General features: G+C 39.0%; 1 protein-coding gene across 1 annotated transcript in view; it reads right to left on the reverse strand.

The window, feature by feature from the left end:
- Positions 1-23771, reverse strand: part of KIF13B (kinesin family member 13B) — a 654496-nt gene that overhangs the window by 193958 nt on the left and 436767 nt on the right. The window contains exon 26 of the mRNA XM_053709534.1: positions 18565-18594. Coding sequence (XP_053565509.1) covers positions 18565-18594 — 30 coding nt within the window. The remainder of the gene's footprint in view (positions 1-18564; positions 18595-23771) is intronic.

A 23771-nucleotide genomic window follows, 5' to 3' on the forward strand; every position in this document is an offset into this window, starting at 1 on the left:
AGATCCAATTCTGGTATGCCCCATAGCTGAACCAGTTGAGCAAACACCTGGGAGTTCCCACTCCCCCGGATGAAAAGTCTGACGACTTAGAAAATCTGCCTCCCAGTTCTCTACCCCTGGGTTATAGATCGCTGACAGATGGCAAGAGTGAGCCTCTGCCCAACGGATTATTCTTGAAACTTCTATCATCGCTAAGGAACTCCTTGTTCCCCCATGATGATTGATATAAGCCACAGTCGTGATGTTGTCCGACTGAAATCTGACGAATCTGGCCGAAGCCAGTTGAGGCCATGCCTGAAGAGCATTGAATATCGCTCTTAATTCCAGAATATTTATCGGCAGGAGAGCCTCCTCCCAAGTCCACAAACCCTGTGCTTTCAGGGAATTCCAGACTGAACCCCAGCCCAGAAGGCTGGCGTCTGTCGTCACTATAAGCCAATCTGGCTTGCGGAAACACATTCCCTGGGACAGATGATCCTGTGACAACCACCAAAGAAGAGAGTCTCTGGTCTCTTGATCCAGATTTATCTGAGGAGATAAATCCGCATAATCCCCATTCCACTGATTGAGCATGCATAGTTGCAGTGGTCTGAGATGCAAGCGAGCAAACGGAACTATGTCCATTGCCGCTACCATTAGACCGATTACCTCCATACACTGAGCCACTGATGGCCAAGGAATGGAATGAAGAGCTCAGCAGGTGGACAAAATCTTTGATTGAAGATAAAATAAAACTAACAGTTTATCACCTCTTTCACTTTACCCTTCCTGCTTAGAGCCGGCAAAGAGAATGACTGGGGGGTGGAGTTAAGGGGGGAGCTATATAGACAGCTCTGCTGTGGTGCTCTCTTTGCCACTTCCTGTTAGGAAGGATAATATCCCACAAGTAAGGATGAATCCGTGGACTCATGCAAAAGAAATACACGTTACAAATGAATTAAGAAGGACCAGCTCTACACAGTGCCCTTACAAAAGATTAGTGGAAAATTAACATGAAATAAATGATATAATAATGTATTAAAAGCAAAAAAATAGCCTTAGTTTAACATATGCATTTTTCTTTGGTAGAACAATTTTATTATTTTTTTGTAGAACAAAAATTTATTGAAGTTGTGAGGATATAAAACATACAAATTTCGTCCAGAGAGAATAATTGCATCATAAACAACAATTGCATCAAAACAAGTAAAAGACTGAAATAAACAAGCAGTGAGGAAGACACCTGTAATGCCTTAATATGGTATAAAACAAGGTTTTCGACAAACTAAAATGGAACTTCCTTTTTTATTATATCTTATGACTAATGTTCCCCACGTTGACATAAGGGGAGCTCTTTAATTTATTAATGGTAGAATGCGGGGAGTTGGCTTTTGTCTTGGCCACTTTTGGGCCAAAGTATGTAGGTAGGGGGGAAGTTCTGTATAGAGGGGAAAAATGGGGGGGACAGAGCCTTTCAAGATGGCTATAGAAGATACAGCAGTATTGTGAAACTATAGGTTTTACATTAGTGACCTATATACTTTAGGGTAGTATAAAATGGTATATAATGTGGGGGGTCAGGTTATTATCCGAGAGAAGAGAGTTTAGAACAGGCTGCAAGGTGTATTAGTATACTGTGCTGAATTACATATCTTTAGCCATAAGAGTTTCCTCAATAAAATATACTGACTACCCAATAACTTTCACAGCAAATACATATAGTAGGAACCAGATTCTGTAAACATTTGACTCAACAGTAGGAATATATATGCTCCATAAAAACGACAATAAAAAACATATCTACTGAGATACATAAAATATTAAATATTGTTCAGGCTATGAGTCAAAAAGTTTACCCTATATTTTAGCTAATAACAGACAGGAGTAAAACACGTATCAACAATAATAGACCAATCCTCCAGATAGATCAGAGTGCATGCTACAAAACATGTTAAAGGGAATAATATTATATGGATTATAAAGAAAGAAAGGGCTCGGATAAATCTGTGAGGTGCTAAGCCATCCCACCATACTAGCCGTACTCAAGTAGTACATTGTATAAAATACGAATTATGGGGGGGGGTACTAAGTATGAGACAGCGAGGTAGTATAGATGCAATTCTGTTTTTACATACCTTGGTAGACTAAGTGTTGCACTCTAGCTGCACATAGGAGAACTAAGCACTTTGGGCCTTTTGTAATGGAGGGTAAACGGCCCTTTGGGTAGCCTAGAACATACTAAACCTAGATATAAAATATGATGCACCACGTAACCAAAAAAAACTGATGAATGGTGATTGATTTACATGCTGTATAGTAGTTCACTGGTGTTTGGTTCCCCATGTGCATTTCTAGTGGTTTCTAGAATAATAGTATCGTATAGTATGAAATATAAGCTACAGTGATCTAGGGGCCCTCAGGTGTTGATATAATCCCATACATTGCATATATGGGTATAAATAAAAACAATGAGAAAATAAAGAGGTCAAATAGGAGGGCTATTGTGATATTTAACCTTTTTTTCCCCCCCAGTATACGTAAAATAGTAGGGTTTACATCTCTAATTTAAAGATGTCAAACTTTGCTTTAAATGGTTATGCAATACTTTAGGTGAATACAGTTCATGAAAAAGTTCAGCTGGAGTGAGTGCAAGTATAGAACATGTGATTAATTGATGACTTTGTTGATGTACATTCCTCATAATACATTGCCACAAAAATTAACTAGTGTAGTTGTAAATCTTAATTATCCTTTGCCTATGGCTATTATCCTATCAGCATAAAAAGAAAATTTATGCTTACCTGATAAATGTATTTCTTTTTTGACATGATGAGTCCACGGATCATCTTAATTACTAATGGGATATTCACCTCCTGGTCAGCAGGAGGCGGCAAAGAGCACCACAGCAGAGCTGTTAAATAGCTCCTCCCTTCCCTCCCACTCCAGTCATTCGACCGAAGTTAGGAAGAGAAAGGAAAAGCCAAGGTGCAGAGGTGTCTGAAGTTTATCATAACCCAAACCCCGTCTTACAAGAACAGGGCGGGTCGTGGACTCATCGTGTCAAAAAAGAAATACATTTATCATCAGGTAAGCATAAATTTTCTTTTCTTTTTTAAGACACGATGAGTCCACAGATCATCTGAATTACTAATGGGATCCAATACCCAAGCAAGAGTACACAGATGATACGGGAGGGACAAGACAGGTAACCTAAACGGAAGGCACCACTGCTTGAAGAACCTTTCTGCCAAAAGCGGCCTCAGCCGAGGCAAAAGTGTTAAATTTGTAAAATTTTGAAAAAGTGTGAAGAGAGGACCAAGTTGCAGCCTTGCAAATCTGTTCCACAGAAGCTTCATTTTTGAATGCCCATGAGGAAGCAACAGCCCTTGTGGAATGAGCCGTAACCCTCTCGTGAGGTTGCTGTCCAGCAGTCTCATATGCAAAACGTATGATACTCTTCAGCCAAAAAGAAACAAAAGTAGTCGTAGCTTTCTGTCCCTTACGTTTTCCAGAGAAAATCATAAACAAAGAAGAAGACTGACGAAAGTCCTTAGTCGCCTGTATGTAAAACTTTAAAGCATGGACCACGTCTAAATTGTGCAGAAGTCGTTCTTTCTGAGAAGAAGGATTAGGACACAAAGAAGGAACAACAATCTCCTGATTAATGTTCCGATCAGAAACAACCTTAGAAAGAAATCCTAATTTAGTACGTAAAACTACCTTATCTGAATGGAAAATAAAGTAAGGAGATTCGTACTGCAATGCCGAGAGCTCTGACACTCTACGAGTCGAAGAAATAGCAACAAGAAATAAAACTTTCCAAGATAACAGCTTAATATCTAAGGAATGCATAGGCTCAAACGGAGTCCCTTGAAGAACTTTGAGAACTAAATTAAGACTCCATGGAGGAGTAACTGGTTTGAACAAAGGCCTGATCCTGACCAAGTCCTTACAAAAAGATTGAACATCTGCCAGACGTTTGTGTAACAAAATAGATAAGGCCAAGATTTGACCCTTTAGGGAACTCGTCGATGAACCTTTCTCCAAACCCTCTTGGAGAAAAGACAAAATTCTAGGAATCCTAACTCTACTCTATGAGTAGCCCTTGGATTCACACCAATAGAGATATTTACGCCAAATTTTATGGTAAATCCTCCTAGTTACAGGCTTACGAGCCTGAATCATGGTCTCTATGACGGATTCAGAAAACTTCCACTTGGATAAAATTAAGCGTTCAATCTCCAAGCAGTCAGCTTCAGAGAAACTAGATTTGGGTGAAGGAAGGGCCCCTGAATCAGAAGGTCCTTCCTCAATGGGAGTCTCCAAGGTGGCAGCGATGCCATCTCCACCAGATCCGCATACCAAATCCTGCGAGGCCAGGCAGGTGCTATGAGAATCACCGAAGCCCTCTCCTGTTTGATTCGAGCAATTACCCGAGGAAGAAGAGCAAACGGAGGAAATAGGTATGCTAGATTGAAGGTCCAAGGGACCGCCAGAGCATCTATCAGTGCCGCCTGGGTGTCCCTGGACCTCGACCCGTATCTCGGGAGCTTGGCATTCTGACGAGATGCCATAAGAGCCAACTCTGGCTGACCCCACTTGAGAATCAGGTCGGAGAACACTTCCGGATGGAATTCCCACTCCCCAGGATGAAATGTCTGCCTGCTCAGGAAGTCCGCCTCACAATTGTCCAACCCTGGGATGTGGATAGCCAACAAACAGCAAGAATGGGCCTCCGCCCACTGAATTATCTTGGATACCTCATTCATTGCTAAGGAACTTCTCGTTCCTCCCTGATTGATGTAAGCCACTGAAGTTATGTTGTCCAACTGGAACCTGATAAACTGGACCGTGGCTAACTGAGGCCAGGCCAGAAGAGCATTGTAGATAGCTCTCAGTTCCAGAATGTTTATGGGGAGAACAGACACTGAGTGAGTCCAAACTCCCTGAGCCTTTAGGGAGCCCCAGAATACTCCCCACCCCAGAAGGCTGGCATCTGATGTCACAATCACCAAAGATGGTCTGCGAAAGCAGGTCCCCTGGGAGAGATGATCCAGAGACAACCACCATTGAATAGAGTCCCTTGTCTCCTGCTCCAGAGTTATTCGAGGAGACAAGTATGCATAATCTCTGTTCCATTGCCTGAGCATTTTTAACTGCAGAGGTCTAAGATGGAAACGAGCAAACGGGATGATGTCCATTGCCGCCACCATCAGTCCGATTAACTGCATGTACTGAGCCACTGACGGCCGAGGAGTGGACTGAAGCAATAGACAAGTATCTATAATCTTTGATTTCCTGACTTCTGTCAGAAAAATCTTCATGGACAAGGAGTCTATTATGGTTCCCACGAAAGTGACTCTAGTGTCTGGAACCTGGGAACGCTTTCCCAAATTTACCTTCCATCCGTGAGTTCTCAGGAAAGAAGTCGGTGTGGGATCTTGCTTGTTGAAAAGATGGCGCCTGGACTAGAATGTCGTCCAGGTAAGGCGCCACCCCAATGCCCCGTGACCGAAGTACAGCCAACAGAGACTCCAGAACATTTGTGAAGATTCTGGGAGCGGTGGCCAGGCCTAAAGGAAGAGCCGCGAACTGGAAGTGTTTGTCCTGGAAGGCAAATCTTAGGAACCTGTGATGATCCCTGTGAATAGGGACATGTAGGTATGCGTCCTTTAAATCCACAGTTTTCATGAATTGACCCTCCTGGATTAAGGGAAGAATGGAACAAATAGTTTCTATCTTGAAGGACAGAACCCTGAGAAATTTGTTTAGACTCTTTAGATCTAAATTGGTCTGAAGGTTCCCTCCTTTTTGTCTGGTCTGCAGATAATCTTGAAAGAAGAAACCTGCCTCTGGGAGGAAAACTTTTGAACTCCAATTTGTATCCCTGAGACACTATTTCTATTGCCCAGGGATCCTGAACGTCCCAAACCCAAGCATAAATGAAGAAGGAAAGTCTGCCCCCTACCAGATCCGGTCCCGGATCGGGGCATGCCCTTCATGCTGTTTTGTATTTAATAGCAGGCTTCTTGGATGGTTTACCTTTGTTCCAAGACTGGTTGGGTCTCCATGTAGGCTTAGATTGCTCCTGCTTAGAGGAGGAAGAGGAAGAATTTCCCTTGAAATTTCGAAAGGAACGAAAATTACTCTGTTGTCTCTTTTGTTTGTTTCTCGTATCCTGAGGAAGGAGATGACCCTTACCTCACCTAATATCAGAGATAATTTCAGTCAGGCCAGGCCCAAACAAGGCCTTCCCCTTGTAAGGAATCGCTAGAAGCTTAGACTTAGATGACACGTCCGCTGACCAAGGTTTTAACCATAAGGGTCTGCGGGCTAGGACAGAGAAACCCGAACTCTTAGCTGCCAGTTTGATAATCTGAAGGGAAGCATCCGTAATAAAAACATTAGCTAGCTTCAGAGATTTTATCCTGTCTTGGATCTCTTTCAAAAAAGTCTCAGTCCTGAGAGACTCAGACAAAGCATCAAACCAATATGCTGCTGCACTAGTGACTGTAGCAATGGACACCACAGGCTGTAATAGCAGACCCTGGTGAAAATAAATATTTTTAAGTAAACCCTCTAACTTCTTGCCTATAGGGTCTTTGAAAGCACAACTATCCTCTATGGGAATAATGGTTCTCTTGGCTAAGGTGGAAATAGCTCCTTCCACCTTAGGAATTGTTTGCCAAGCCTCCTTGAAAGAGTCAGCTATGGGAAACATCTTCTTAAAAATAGAGGAGGGAGAAAAGGGAATGCCTGGTCTCTCCCACTCCTTAGTAACGATCTCCGAAGCTCGCTTTGGAACCGGAAATACATCTGAGTAAGAAGGAACTTCGAAATATCTGTCTAATTTACTAGACTTCGCAGGGGCAACCACAACGGTGGAGTCACAGTCGTCTAAAGTAACCAAAACAGGCGGAGGTGTTCTAGCTTAAACCTAAAAGTTACAACCTCTGAGTCCGTCAGAGGCAATGAACCTTCCGAATCTGAGATTTCACCCTCAGATGAAACGGCAGTATCCTCCTCTTCATGGTCTTGGGAGGGTACCTCAGAAACTGCAACAATTGCATCAGAACTTACTGAATGTCTGGTTTTCCTCTTACGTTTGCCCTGCAACATTGGGAAAGCAGACAATGCATCAGAAATTGTAGAAGGCATGAGAGAAGCAATGTCTTTTAAAGTAACTCCAGCGGGAGTTATAGCAGAAATGCAGGGAACTGCTTGTGCAATTTTGGGACATTTGGGAAGAAAGCTGCAGCATACCTTGAACCTCATCATTAGACTCTTGGACAGTATCCGCCTTCGACAGAGACCCCAGTAACCTCAGCTGTGACCTATAAACAGACTGCACAGGCTAGGGGACAGAGACTGACACAGACTGCAGGCACAGGGGGGAGGAGTACAGAGAAGTGTATTTACACAGCCCCACAGTGCCATTCAGCAAATACACTGATAGATGTGCAGCATCAGTGTCCCCAGCAGGCTCAGCAGTTAGAACGCACAGTGAGGAGGAGGGGGGCAGTTAGTCAACCCCCTACCAACCATAACAGAGTGCAGGAGTACAGGAATTCTACTCCAGTGGGAGGGCAAGAGCCTATGGTAGTTAAGCAGCAACTGACAGCACACAATATGTTTAGAGAGCACACCATAGGTAGCAAGACACTAGTTTCACAGGCACCTCTGTAACAGGGGATGATGTGTTATTCATGGATAAGATGCAAACCTTATTGGGGGAGGTACCTGCAAAACCCAGAGATGCCATATTCGCACAAAAACAGTTGCAAGAGTTTACTGCCAGAGAGGGAGTGTGTGAGATGGTCCATAATGTTCTTGTACTCACGCCCATGAGACAGAACAAACTAGAGGCTGCATGGGAGGGGCCCTGCAATATACTCAATCGGTTGGGTAGAGCAACTAGTGTGTCACTTTTAAAAGGAGGGCATCCTGCTGCCAAAACTGCTAGGTGCAATCTGTCTGGCAATGGTGTTCTCAAAGCTTGGCAGTGTAAACAGGACAGACTTTTATAGCCTAAGCTGTCAGCAGCAGGGCATGATGTAGAACAGCCCCCCCCCAGCACATTTCCTGAGGAGGTCAATAAAGGGACAAGGGTTATGTATATATGTGTGTTAAAACTGCTATACCCTTAAAGGAAGGTAAATATGACAACCTATGGCATATTTGATATCAAACCGATTCTCCCAATAAAACTAAAAGGTTCTAGATATGTAAATATAGAAATTTCTTACCTAGCAGAAATTATACTGGATTGTATAATTTCAGGCAAGAAATTAGTCTATTGGAGGTCATAAAGACAGGGGGGTTTCTTAGCCCGCCCAGGAGGGTGTGGTTAAGCAACCTGATCTCTGAAAAGTAGGGTTTAAGAACCTTATTTTTTAACAATAAGATTGTCATTCTTACAAGGGGAGCTGCTGTACAGAAGTAAGGAGCCATCATTTTCATGCCATCCCCGGGCGCAGACTCATAAACTAGTGAAGTATTAGGTCTGTTATTTTTCTCCTTTTTATTTTAAAACACTGTTTGCGTGTGTAATTTTATTTGTAACAACTTTTTATTAATAATGCATTGTGCATAATATTTTTGGCATAATAAATAACTCCTTTATTAAGTTTGGCCTTTGTCTAATAATTGAACCACGTTACTGAAAGAGACTGGAATATTAGAACTGTATAATTTAGGTTATTTTCTGCTAAATTGTATTTCTAGAGTTAATGTGTAAAGTCTGGGTTTTTCCTTAGGATTTTCCCTTTAATAAATTTTAAGTTGTGTCAGTATTTGAGCTATAGGATTGATAGTTTATTGTGGGTGGCATTAAAAGGGAGTGTTGGGCATTTCTCTTACGTCTAGTACAGATTAAGGGAGTGCGGTTAACCCACTAAACTGAATCACAAGCTTGCCTGGTGTGGCTAGATTGTGACCTTTTGGTGACAGAAAAGGGGGCTGATAACCCTTTCTGTGCCAAATAAGTGACTGGTGCAGGGTTGGATAACCTTGGTTCATCACACCAGGGGAGTGACCAACTTCTCCGTGGTCGTAAGTACTGAGATGTTGTAGGTATCAGCATCTTGTCCAGAGTCGGTATTGTCTTCCTCATGTTCCAGTGAAAATGTTAAAGAAGACAGTATGGATGCGAAGTCCTCTTTTAGCCTCTGGAAATGCCAGTCTATAAGTTGTTGGGTACTCTGTTCCCATGCTTCCAAAGCCTCCATATTGGCGGTGCCGCTGGAGATTGAGCGTTTTCTAGATGCCTTGGTTAGGTAGTTTCAGTGCACCTGCCATTTTAGGGAAACAGTTATAGCCCCAGTTCTTCTTCTGGTAACATTATATGGATGACAGTTTTTTTTAACCAAGATTCTTACAAGGGGAAGGATGTCATAGCCCAGGCCTGTAGGAGGAATGGTAGATCTTACCGCATGTTTACCGACTGCATTTTCTCAAAACAAAACATCACTGTATCTCTCGATATAGTGAGAATGTCTGAGGTTTTTTGGTATGGTTTTAGGAGAATAAAGCTTCTATTAATAAATTTATCAAGGATTATAGTGAGAGCTTGACAGAAACACGTCTGGTTGCTTCGATAGTTGGCTCCGCCCCATATGCATTTTTTAAAATTAAAGTTGTTAAAATATTGAGGAAATAAGTTTTAATCTCCATAAAATAATGATAGTCACCATGTTATAACAGAGGTGTAAAAGCCTATTATCATTTTTTCATTTCCTCTGCTGAGACCAGTTATGGTCAGTTATTAAAGATTTACTAGTTTAGCAATCATGTTTAATCGTCTAGTGTGGGCCTAAAATGTTGCTATTTTTAAGCTGGACCCAGATGGATTAGTAAAGGTCCATTCTATGATTATTATTTTTTTTCCGACTGGACTTATTAATTTAATTATATGTATGAGAAGTAGCAATCCCTACAAAAATATAAAGAAAGTTCACGCAAACACAAAAAGAGTAAATACTCGTCTTTATGTGACTTGATCAAGCAGTCAATCCAACTGTGTAGTATATAGTTTGAACAATTAAGTCCTTATATAATATTTACAAATGCACACCATATAGAGCCAATAGGACTGATGCCCAAAGAGTCAGTGTCCACAACTTTAAGTTGTTCCGTATATTAAATCACCCTCCGGTGGTAATTATTCCAAACAACCTTGCTCAAAAGCAAACTCGCACTCTCCCCACAGCCTCTTCAGAACCCCTCATACACAGAACATGTCACCAATTAATAGCAGGCTTAATGCCAGGCTCCTCACCAGTCTGCAATCTGCAGTAATTAATTAGCATAGTGCTACCTCTACTTTGTTCCTTTGCAAGTAATGTTGTACAGTTTAATGAAAGGAATAGTTTACAAATATAGCAATTTACATCATCTCTCATATACTACAGTAGTGTAAGATAAAAAAACACACAAATGAATATTCATAGACCGCCACCCTTCTGCCTTCTAGGGGATCACAAAGAAAGGATGGAACAGGTATGCTTGTGGTAATCTCATCTGTTCCATGGTGAGATAGTAATGGAAAATATTGTCAAGTTTCCAGCTGAATCAAAGACATAAAATTGCCTACTTCCAATAGCAGTATCTAAGCATAATAAATAAAGGCGATTAAATGTCATTCTAAGCAGCATAAGATATCATTATTTACTGTAGATGTTTGTCTACATGTAGGAACTTTCTCCCTGTTTACATCACCAGCTGTTGACTTCTTGTTATCTAATTTAGAGCATTAACACATATTTTAGACTACCTCTAGAACCAGCAAATTTCTTGGAACCCCCCCCCAACTATTTTAATGGCAGTGGCGGCTGGTAAATTTTTAATATGGTGGGGTGCTAGACCCCACCCCTTTAATGTCTCTTTAACTATGTTGTCATGAATACCTGCTAATGGGTTAATTTTCTTTAGCTTGTGTGCTAAAAACATTTGTTTTTATAGAAGAAATGTGTTGCTATGTTTTCCCTTAGATAAGCCAGAACCCCTAATAAATAGTTTCTAAGTTCCACTTGACTAAATGTTACTGCATATCTATTGATGCATCAAGTAAGTAAAAATGTCTGGAAAGAGGTTGGGTCAAGCAATTAGATAGAGAAACAGGTATACCATTTTGGGTTTAACAATACAAGTTGTTAATTCTACATGGGAGGCTGTTACAGCGTGAGTGACCATCTTTCCCAGCCAATCTCCCTGGCACAGACAACTAAAGTTAGTAAAGTATTAGGTCTGTTATTTCTCCATTTTATTTTTAAAACTGTTTGCTTGTGTATAATTCCATTTGTTAACATATTTTTATTAATAATGCACTGTGCATCATCTTTTGCATAATAAATAATTCCTTTATTAAGCTTTTGCCGGGTGACTGAAAGAGACTGGTAGTATTTATACTGTGATTTTAGGTTATTTTTTGACAAATTGTATTCTTGGATTTCATTAGTTACTCTGGGTTTCCCTTAAGATTTCCCATATAATAAATCTTAAGTGGTGGCAGCTTAGAGATAGTTTAGTGTGGGTGGCATTAAAGGGGAGTTTGGGTATTTTTTCTAAGCCTAGGACAGACTAGAGAGTGATGTTGACCCTTGCACCCACTGAACTAAGTCACAGGCTTGCCTGGAGTGGCTAGACTGACAGATTGGTTAACATGGAAAGGGTCTGTTAACCCTTTCTGTGCCAAACAAGTGACTTGGGTTGGTTAACCCTGGTCGTCACATATGTATTTAACCTTTTTACAAGGTTTAAACACATAGATCATTTTATTATTGCTATATTGTTGAAATATAACTCAAGGGTTAGATATAGTTATATGCCAACAATAGGGAAATAATAAAATGCATAACAACAATATACCAATTCCTAAATTGTGTCAGCGAGCATTTCCATACCAGTGGACTTCCATGGGGGAGGGGGGGAATCCCCCCCACATATATATATATATATATATACACACACACACACACACACACACACACACCTTAAGAGTGACTGTAGCATTGTAAAATGATGCTTGGCTTTAATGTAGTTTTAAGTGTTTATGTGACTTAATATAGAAGCAGAGAAGTTTATTTCTTGTTTCATGGACTTTGATTTGTTCATTATTATATACCTCATAGATCATAAAGACTGATTAAAGGGCCATTAAACCCAAAAAAGTATTTCACGATTCAGATAGAGAATAAAATTTTAAACAACATTCCAATATACATCTATTATCTAATTTGCTGCAACCTTTGTATAAATATTTTTTAAAGAAATAGCAATGTACATTGGTGAGCCAATCACATGAGGCATCTATGTGCAGCCACCAATCAGAAGCTACTGAGCCTATCTAGATATGCTTTTAAGGAAAGAATATCAAGAGAATGAAGCAAATTAGATAATAGAAGTAAATTAGAAAGTTGTTTAAAATGGTATTCTCTATCTTAATCATGACATGAAAATGTGGGTTTCATGTCGCTTTTAATGCTTTTTTGTTGCCTATATATTTCTGAAATCAGGTGTCTTTATAAAACAAAAAAACAATAAAACTGTATTTGAAAAAAACAGAATTGTGGCGATGATTAATATGTTGGTATGACAATTCTGCACACCAGGGAATCTGAGAAGGGTCTAGCTGCAGACTGGAGCTCCACTGTAGACAGGAAACGTGATCTTCACTCAAAGCTTTTTTTTTTAAAATCAACTTTAATGTAACAATTTAAACAACCTATAGACAATCATTCTGAAAACAAAACATTTTGCAGCTTTCTTGTTCTTCTTAATGTGCACTCACAGTGGTTACCTTATAAATGACAATCAGCATAAACCACTGTGAGTGCACATTAAGAAGAACAAGAAAGCTGCAAAATGTTTCGTTTTCAGAATGATTGTCTATAGGCTGTTTGTTACATTAAAGTTGATTTAAAAAAAAAAAAAGCTTTGAGTGTAGGTCACATGTTTCCTGTCTAGAGTCAGTGGAGGTCACATGTTTCCCGTCTACAGTGGAGCTCCAGTGAGTCTGCAGCTAGACTAATTTGGGGAATCTTGATAGATTGTTACAACTTACTGCAGAGTCTGTGACTTACATAAACTGTTAAAGGGATAATTAAAGGGTCATGAAATCCAAAATATTTCTTTCATGATTCAGATAGAGAATACAATTTTAACCCCTTAATGACCGGACCATTTTTCAATTTTCTTACCCTTAATGACAATGGCTATTTTTACATTTCTGCAGTGTTTGTGTTTAGCTGTAATTTTCCTCTTACTCATTTACTGTACCCACACATATTATATACCGTTTTTCTCGCCATTAAATGGACTTTCTAAAGGTACCATTATTTTCATCATATCTTATAATTTACTATAAAAAAATATAAAATATGAGGAAAAAATTGAAAAAAAAACACACTTTTTCTAACTTAGACCCCCAAAATCTGTTACACATCTACAACCACCAAAAGACACCCATTCTAAATAGTTTCTAAATTTTGTCCCAAGTTTAGAAATACCCAATATTTACATGTTCTTTGCTTTTTTTGCAAGTTATAGGGCCATAAATACAAGTAGCACTTTGCTATTTCCAAACCATTTTTTTTTCAAAATTAGCGCTAGTTACATTGGAACACTGATATCTGTCAGGAATCCCTGAATATCCCTTGACATGTATATATTTATATTTAGAAGACATCCCAAAGCATTGATCTAGACCCATTTTGGTATATTTCATGCCACCATTTCACCGCCAAATGCGATCAAATAAAAAAAATTGTTGACTTTTTCACAATTTTTTTCACTAACTTTAGGTTTCTCGCTGAATTTATTTACAAACAACTTGTGCAATTATGGCATAAATGGTTGTAAATACTTCTCTGGGATCCCCTTTGTTCAGAAATAGCAGACCTATATGGATTTGGCGTTGCTTTTTGGTAATTAGAAGGCCGCTAAATGCCGCTGCACACCACACGTGTATTATGCCCAGCCGTGAAGGGGTTAATTAGGGAGCTTGTAGGGAGCTTTTAGGTTTAATTTTAGCTTTAGTGTAGTGTAGTAGATAACCCAAATTATTGATATAGGCCCATTTTGGTATATTTCATGCCACCATTTCACCGCCAAATACGATCAAATAAAAAAAAAACTTAAATTTTTCACAATTTTAGGTTTCTCACTGAAATTATTTACAAACAGCTTGTGCAATTATGGCACAAATGGTTGTAAATGCTTCTCTGGGATCCCCTTTGTTCAGAAATAGCAGACATATATGGCTTTGGTGTTGCTTTTTGGTAATAATAAGGCCGTTAAATACTGCTGCGCACCACACTTGTAATATGCCCAGCAGTTAAGGGGTTAATTAGGTAGCTTGTGGGGTTAATTTTTAGCTTTAGTGTAGAGATCAGCCTCCCACCTGACACATCCCACCCCCTGACCCCCCTCAAACAGCTCTCTTCCCTCCCCACCTCACAATTGTCACCGCCATCTTAAGTACTGGCAGAAAGTCTGCCAGTACTGAAATAAAAATATTTTTTTAATTTTTTTTTATTTTTTGGCATAAAGTCTGCAGTGATAGATCCCCCCCTTACCCCACAACCTCCCTGATCCCCCCTTACATCTTTCTAACCCTCCCCCTCTGTCTATATGCCGCCATCTTGGGTACTGGCAGCTGTCTGCCAGTACCCAATTAGCCCCCCAAAATAGTTTTTTTTAACTTTTTTAATAAAAAATATATGTTTGCTGTAGTGTAGCTGGCCCCCCTAAATAATATTCAACCCTCCCCCTCCCAGATCCCTTATTAAAGAACAAAGATGCCACTGCATCTAGATCGATCTTTTTTTTTTTTTTTTTTGAGTGGGCTGTAAATTTTGCGTGCTCGCACACGCCCCCCTCCCGCCCCCCCCCACCGCAACCGCCACACCGGCAGCAAACAGAAAGAAAACAAGATCGGTTAGTAATTTCAATATTGATGTAATACAAGTTAAAAGCAGCACCCACCCAGCCACTAATTGTAAAACATACATAGCCGATGCAGATGGGGCCACACAGAGTGGCCCTTTCTGCATCGATATGTAAAATGGGGGATTGTAGTGATGCCTCAATATTGAGGCATCACTACAATACCTTGTAAGCAGCTGGAAGCGATCAAGATCGCTTCCAGCACTTCAGACAACAGAGGACGTACCAGGTACGTCAACTGTCATTAAGGGAAGTTTTTTCTATGACGTACCTGGTACGTCCTCTGTCATTAAGGGGTTAAACAACATTCCAATTTACTTCTTTTATCTAATTTGCTTCACTCTTTAGATATCCCTTGTTGAAGAAATAGCAATGCACATGGGTTAGCCAATAGCAAGAGGCATCTATGTGCAGTCACCAATCAGCAGACACTGAGCATATCACGAGAATGAAACAAATTAGATAACAGAAGTAAATTAGAAAAGTGTTTAATGTCCCTTTAACCCAAATTTCTTCTTTCATGATTCAGACAAAGCATGCAATTTTAAAGTGAAGGTAATCTTTCACGAATGAGTGCCCGGTTTTTAAAAATACTATTAAAAACAGGGCACAGTCAGTGGTTTTGTTAAAATACTTACCTTTTCTTCTTGCTAGCCGGAGCAGCAATTCCCCCACCCGCAGCTCGTCTTTTCTTACGTCAGCAATGACGAATCTGGCTTCCTCCAATCACGGCTTTACCCCAGAGCAAACATTGCCGTGATTGGATGAATCTGGATTCGTCATTGCTGACGTAAGAAGAGATGACCTGCGGGTGGTGGAATCGCTGCTCCGGCTTGCACGAAGAAAAGTTAAGTATTTCAACAAAACCCATGAAATGTAAACTTTCATGAATGAAAGTGCCTCTGTTTTTAATAGTATTTTTAAAAACCGGGCACTCATTCGTGAAAGTTTACCTTCACTTTAAGCAACTTTCTAATTTGCTCCTATTATCAAATTTTCTTTGTTCTCTTGCTATCTTTATTTAAAAAGCAGAAATTAAACGCTTAGGAGCCCGCCCATTTAAGGTTCAGCACCCTGGATATGACTTGCTTATTGGTGACTACATTCAGCCAACCAATATTTAAGCATAACCCAGGTACTGAACCAAAATTGGCTTGGCTCCTAAGCTTTACATTCCTGGTTTTTAAATGAAAATAGCAAAAGAAAGAAGAAAAATTAATAGGAGTAAATTAGAAAGTCGCTTAAAATTGTATGCTCTATCTTAATCATAAAAAAATTGGATTTAGTATCCCTTTAAGAAAACCGATCTAAAGCCAGGTGGACAGATTCCCAACTCGGGAACCTTGACTGTACCATGCTTACTAAATTGGGCCCAGAGCATACATAGAATTTTAAACATCTTTCCAGTTTGCTTCTGTACTCCATTCTGCTTCATTTTCTTGGTATCCTTTGTTGAAAGAGCAGTAATGCATTACTGTGAGCTAGCTGAACACATCAGATGAGCCCATAATGTGCCCATATGTGCAGCCACCAATCAGCAGCTAGCTTCCAGTACTGCATTGCTGCTCCTGAGACTACCTAGATATGCTTTTCAAAAAAACAATACCAAGAGAGCAATGTAAATTAAATAGGAGTAAATTGGAGAGTTGTTTAAAATGATATGCCCTATCTGACTCATGAAAGTTTAATTTTGACTATGACTGTCCCTAAATACAGTGTTAACGTTAGCTCCAGAGCGGCAATGCCCAATTTTGGCTACAATGAATGAGGGTGCGTAACTGCCCCAGCCGATTCCTAGAACCACCACTGAGTACAAGGAGTAAACCACTCTTTTGTGTCTTATGAGCAGCCCTGGGAGGTGTTTAATAGATGTATATATATACATAACATTTAAGTTGAAATCAGACTCTCAGCAACAGCTGCTGAACTGCCACAGCTCTTTGTGATGTATTTTTCATCTGTCTGTATATCTAATCCAAAGCTGTTAAGCCAGCACCAACTCAAGTCAAAATAAACTATTATGATTCAGAATGCGCACGCAGTTTTAAGACACTTTCCAATTTACTTCCATTAACAAAATTTTGCTCAGTCACACTTTTTTTGGGGAAAAAAATCGTACTGAGCATGTGCACAAGCTTACGGGTATACATATATTAGTCTGTGATTAGCCGATGTCTGTCACATGATACAGGGGGCCGGTAAATGGGAGAAAAAATTAATTTGTCAGAAAAAAAAAAATCTACTGCTTATTTGAAATTTAGAGTAGGTGTTATATCATTGTCTTTTTATTATGCAGTCGTTAATTATGCAATCCTACTACATTGAGTGGTCCTTTAAATAAAGCAAGTGTGCACTCAAGTGCCTGCTAAACTAGCTAGAACATGTAGAAGTGCATGTGATGTCAGTCTCCTTTTTTTACACACCAACAGTGAATCACAACCTTTCTGTAAGTAAGTACTTATGCAGGTTATTCATGAACCTACCTTTTTCCAAACTACAGATTATGACCCCTTGATCTGGTGGCCTTTATTAAACCCCTTGGTTAATTTTCTTTAGCAGCCCCTATTGAATGACTTTTGCTTTATATCATTCTGGAGATATGGCCTCCAGAAGTGTAAACAATATTTAAGATGAGGCCTAACTAATGAATGACATTTTCTGCTGCAAGTACCTCGGTACTCCTTTTGGATTTAAAACTCTTGGCTCATGTTACATATATTTGTATTGTCTATAAAAAGACAAGTCTTCCTTAAAGGGACATAAAACAAGTTGGGATAGAGACAAAATATAATATGTACTTTAATTACTTTACCTGCAAATCTATACTGCAGTGCCTCATCATTAACCCTTTCTTTTAAGCTTCTGAATGGTAAAGCTTTAACTCCCCCCACAAAAATCCCTATATGGCTGTATCTATATCCACCTTTGCTTTGGTAGAATACAAGACTTTAAAGTGAAGGTAAACTTTGATGAATGAAAGCCGTTTTAAAAAAAATACTATTAAAAACAGGGGCACTTTCATTCATCAAAGTTTACAAAGCAGCCGTTTTGATTAAAAACTTACCTCTGTTCTTTGCACAGCCAGAGCAGCTTCCCCCACCTGATCATCAATGACTAATCCGGCTTCCTCCAATCACAGCTTTCCCCCCAGGGTAGTCATTGCCTGAGGCCATGCCATGATTGGAGGAAGCTGGATTAGTCATTGATTATGTGTGAAGAGAGGATCTCTGGCTGTGTGGCTGTGAAAAAATCAAAAACGGCTGCCTTCTAAACTTTGATGAATGAAAGTGCTCCTGTTTTTAATAGTATTTTTAAAAAATGGGCTTTCATTCATCAAAGTTTACCTTCACTTTAACACTCATTATCTGATTCTGATGGTAAATACTGATAAGGGGAGGTGGATCAGACTTCTCCAGACAGCATAGCTATGTAACTAAATTTTGCTTATTTTTGAAAATTATTTTTAAATACTTGCCAGCAATTTTTAAACAAATTTTACTTAATTAGCCATTAGCACAGATCTCAACATGTTTTATGGCACTTTAACGACAACATTACAATGAAATAGTTAATTCTAAATACTTTAATCAGGAACACCTACTGCCATACATAAAGTTAAAAAAAAACAAAAAAAAACATTACCTGGTAGCTGTCAACATCATCTGCTTCATCCTATAAAATAGAAAAAATAATATTTAAAACTTCATGGTTCTTTAGAAAAGAAGTACAACTTTCAGTCTGTGTTTAGGTTGTAAACAGATATGTGAAATTGTAGGTGTCTTATTTTAACCCCTTAACCGAAAAAAACAAACAAATAGTCTGCCAGTACCTAAGATGGTGGTGAGGGACCAGGTAGGGATCAGGGGTGGGAAGTGTCAGGTGGGTGGGTAATATCTACACCAAAACTAAAATTAACCTTACAAGCTACCTGATTGACCCCATTCACTGCAGGAATAATAAAAGTGTGGTGCGCAGCTGCAATTAGCATCACTCTAATTACCAAAAACCAATAACAAAGTCATGCATTTCTGCTATTTCTGAACAAAGGGGATCCCAGAGACGCTTTTACAATCATTTGTGCCACGATTGCACAAGCAGTATGTAAATAATTTCAGTGAGTAAAGTTTGTGAAAAAGTTAACAATTTTTTTTATATGATCACATTTGGCGGAGAAATGGTAGCATGAAATTAGGGCTGCAACTAACGATTATTTTCATAATCGATTAATCGGACGATTATTTTTTCGATTAATCGACTAATCGGATAAAAAGAGAGTCAATAATAGTTTTCTATGTTTTAAATAAAATCCACATATTGAGTGTTACAAATATAAACTTCAGACTAAAACGTTACATTAACACAACTGTTTCTTCAATTTTTAAACAACAGAGCACAGTTTTATAATTAAACAAAACAAAACCACAAACTGTTTGAAAAGAGGTAGAACTAGAAAGAGTTAGACTATCACTGTTAATAACATTCTGTTATTCACTCTTTCAGAAACTTTGCATTGAAATGCAAAAATCTCAACATGTCCACATGCTTCTGGCTAAGGCTGGTTCTCTGTTTGCAGCTATATTTCCTGCAGCAGAGAAGAGGCACTCAGATGGCGTTGAGGTTCTTGAGATGCATAAGTAGGGTTTTGCCAATTTCACCAACGTGGGATATTTATCTTTGTTAGCTCTTAACCAATGCTAAGTGTTTTCTACCTTGGCAAGGGGCCTCTTAATAAAGTAACCCTTGACTTCATTCTAACATAAAAATATCTTGAATATCTATATGCAATGGTAAATAACCAGCTATAAGGTTAGGGGAAATATCTAGTCCGCTCTAAAAATAACGAATATATACTTATAAAGGTTGAATCTGGTACATATCACAATTTATTAAAAATATAAAAAAACAAAAAACAAAATCAGAAGCGCTAAGGAATGTATATCATTAACAGCACAAAGCCTTACACATTTATTTATACAGTACATATAATCAGCAATAGCAAGCAATACGCTAATAATTGTGCAAACAGATAATAGTGCACATCAATTTAAATAACTCCCATCAATCTAGGGCTAGGTGTAAACAACAAGCTTGGCACTATATCATGAAAAGCATAGTTGCAAATCACCTGATTTAATATAAACAATCCAAATGATGACTATTATATCTGGGTTGCACATAAGCCAGGGGTAGTTGTAAACTTATGCTGTCCTGAAAAAGTAAAAAGTATACGTCTGTAAACATCCTTTAGGCTAAGGACATAACCATAAAACACAATACCATGTGCAGGAGTTCATTGGAGTGAAGCAGCTGGTGTTGTGCACAGACCAACTAATTGCAAACCAACTAATCGATTAATCGATTATGAGATTCGTTGACAACTATTTTCATAATCGATTATTATCGATTATGACGATTAGTTGTTGCAGCTCTACATGAAATATATCAAAATGGGCCCAGATCAATACCTTGGGTTGTCTACTTATACAAAATATATACTGGTAGTTTTGACAGGTAAATAAATAAAAAAAAGTTCTTCTCTGAAAGTCCGAGCAGCGAAGGGGTTAAATAGAACAACATAATTTCTTAATACTTTAAGCTTAGAATAGTGTGGTACAACTGAAGGTTTGAATTCCCACCTTCCTCTGTAATAGACTTATTCCTGTCTAATTGCGGCACATACAAAGTACGTTTCTGTATTGTGTGTATACATTTACAGTTGTCACTATACTAACTCCCCACATATACTCCCTTTCTTCCCTGCTCTATTCTCAACTCACCATTAGTAAAAGGCTCTGCAGTCACAACACCTTCCCAGGTCTTCTGTCTTGCAGTCATTATTAAAGGGATATGAAATCCAAAATATTTATGTTAGGATTCAAATAAAGCATGAGATTTTAACCTTTTAATGCCGTTATGCCGTTCTATTCCGTCATAATTACACTGGGCTTTAAAGCCTACTGCGCTTCTCAGATTTGATCGCGGTCTGGAGGGCGTTCCTAGGGTTATAGGGACGCCCCCTAGACCCGATCCAATAATTGAAATCTCGTGATTTCAATTTGTCTACATCGGAACAGTTGGTCCGATGTAGACACTTTAACCCCGTCAGGAAAGGGCTAAACAACTTTCCAATTTACTTCTATTATCTAATTTGCTTAGTTATTTTGCTATCCTTTGTTGAAAAGAAAAACTAGGTAGGCTCAAAATCAGCAAAGCACTACTTGGAGCAAGCTGCTGATCGGTGGCTGTACTTATATGCCTCCTGTCATTGGCTTACTTAATGTGTTCAGCTAGCACCCAGTAAACTGCTGCTCATTCAACAAAATATAGTAAGAGAACAAAGCAAAATTGATAATAGCAGTAAATAGTAAAGTTGTTCAAAACTGTATGTTCTATCTAAATCCTGAAATAAATAATTTGGGTTTCAGGTCCCTTTAAAAGGGACATTCTCTTTCACTCCCCCTATCCTGCTGCTCTTACCCTTGAAAGGTCATGCGAGAGAAGGGGCGGGCATTACATCAGAGATGAACAGATCTGCTGTCCGTATGCAGTAAAGGCATGCAGACAACATCTCAAGCTGAGAAGCTGGTCCACATGCTGGTGTTCTGTAATATTCTCCTGCTGCGTTACGTTTCCCTACCTACGCCTACAAAAAACTTGCAAACACAGTTGTGCACACATGCGCTCACTGCCGCAGTAGGAAAATATTGCAGAACCCGCCTACAATAAACTTAAATATACTACAGAGCCTGCATGCGCTCATTGCCGCAGTCGGCAAACATTACAGAACTGGTACGTCCATAATTTTGGCACTAGTTGGGGCAATTTAAATAACAATGGCTTCATATTCATATTAATGAAAAACGTCCAATCATTTAATCAAACAAATCCGTATTTTGCCACTGTTATATAGATGTCATCCGCTAGTGCCAAAATTAATCAAACAAAGCCGTAAAATAAATTTGAATATGAAGCCTTTTTTGCACCGTGACACTATGAACTATCAGTGTTTGCGGGACGCAGTTTCCTGCCCACTGCGGGACTGACAGCTCTGTCCCGGTGATTTGTTTGATTAATTTTGGCACTAGTTGGTGACATTTAAATAACAGTGGCAAAATACGGATTTGTTTGAATATGTGATTGAACGTTTTTCATTAATATGAATATGAAGCCTTTTTTGTCACTGTTATTTAAATTGCCCCAGCTAGTGCCAAAATTATGGACGTACCACTTCTGTAATATTTGCCGACTGCGGCAATGAGCGCATGCGTGGTCTGTAGTATATTTACAAGTCTATTGTAGACAGTGAGAGCATGCATGCACAACTGCCTTTGCAAGTTTTTTTGTAGGCATGGCTGTAGGTAGGGAAACGTAACACAGTAGGAGAATATTACAGAACACCGGTTAATACATGGAGCTCAATAATTTGTATTTTAGGGTCCTCCTCTTGTATCCGTTTATTATAATTGTATTGTACTGTATAGCAAAATGATCATCTATTCAGAGCAGTAGTATTCAGTGGTGTTTTATAAATAATAATAACCATAACCAAATATGATTTTATTTGGAGAAAGGCAGGAAAAACTGTCTGATCCCAAAAGATCTCTGAGATATAGCCATAAATGATCTTAGAAATAAACCCAACTTGTTTTACAGTGAGACACTAGGAATTAGAGGATGGTGTTGCGTGAAACCTGGGTTGTAAGAGAGGATTAAAGGGACACTGAACCCAAATTTTTCTTTCATGATTCAGATAGAGCATGCAATTTTAACCCCTTAAGGACCAAGGCCATTTTTCAATTTCTTTCCCTTTTTCTAACTTTGACCCCCAAAATCTGTTACACATCTACAACCACCAAAAAACAACCATTCTAAGTAGTTTCTAAATTTTGTCTTGAGTTTAGAAATACCCAATGTTAACATGTTATTTGCTTTTTTTGCAAGTTATAGGGCAATAAATACAAGTAGCACTTTGCTATTTCAAAACCACTTTTTTTCAAAATGAGCGCTAGTTACATTGGAACCCTGATATCTGTCAGGAATCCCTGAATATCCCTTGACATGTATATTTTTTTTTTTTTTTAGAAGACATCCCAAAGTATTGATCTAGGCCCATTTTGGTATATTTCATGCCACCATTTCACCGCCAAATGCGATCAAATAAAAAAGAAATTCACTTTTTCACAAATTTTTTCACAAACTTTAGGTTTCTCACAGAAATTATTTACAAACTACTTATGCAATTATGGCATAAATGGTTGCAAATGCTTCTCTGGGATCCCCTTTGTTCAGAAATAGCAGACTTATATGGCTTTGGCGTTGCTTTTTGGTAATTAGAAGGCTGCTAAATGTCACTGCGCACCACACATGTTTTATGCCCAGCAGTGAAGGGGTTAATTAGGGAGCATGTAGGGAGCTTGTAGAGATAATTTGAGCTTTAGTGTAGTGTAGTAGACAACCCAAAGTATTGATCTAGGCCCATTTTGGTATATTTAATGCCACCATTTCACCGCCAAATGCGATCAAATTTAAAAAAAACTTAAATTTTTCGCAATTTTAGGATTCTCACTGAAATTATTTACAAACATCTTGTGTAATTATGGTACAAATGGTTGTAAATGCTTCTCTGGGATCCCCTTTGTTTAGAAATAGCAGGCATATATGGCTTTGGCAATGCTTTTTGGTAATTAGAAGGCTGCTAAATGCCGCTGCACATCACACGTGTATTATGTCTAGCAGTGAAGGGGTTAATTAGGGATCTTGTAGGGAGCTTGTAGGGTTAATTTTAGCTTTAGTGTAGAGATCAGCCTCCCACCTGACACATCAGACCCCTTGATCCCTCCCAAACAGCT

This window comes from Bombina bombina, chromosome 4 (genome assembly GCF_027579735.1).
Source record: "Bombina bombina isolate aBomBom1 chromosome 4, aBomBom1.pri, whole genome shotgun sequence".
NCBI classification, from domain to species: domain Eukaryota; kingdom Metazoa; phylum Chordata; class Amphibia; order Anura; family Bombinatoridae; genus Bombina; species Bombina bombina.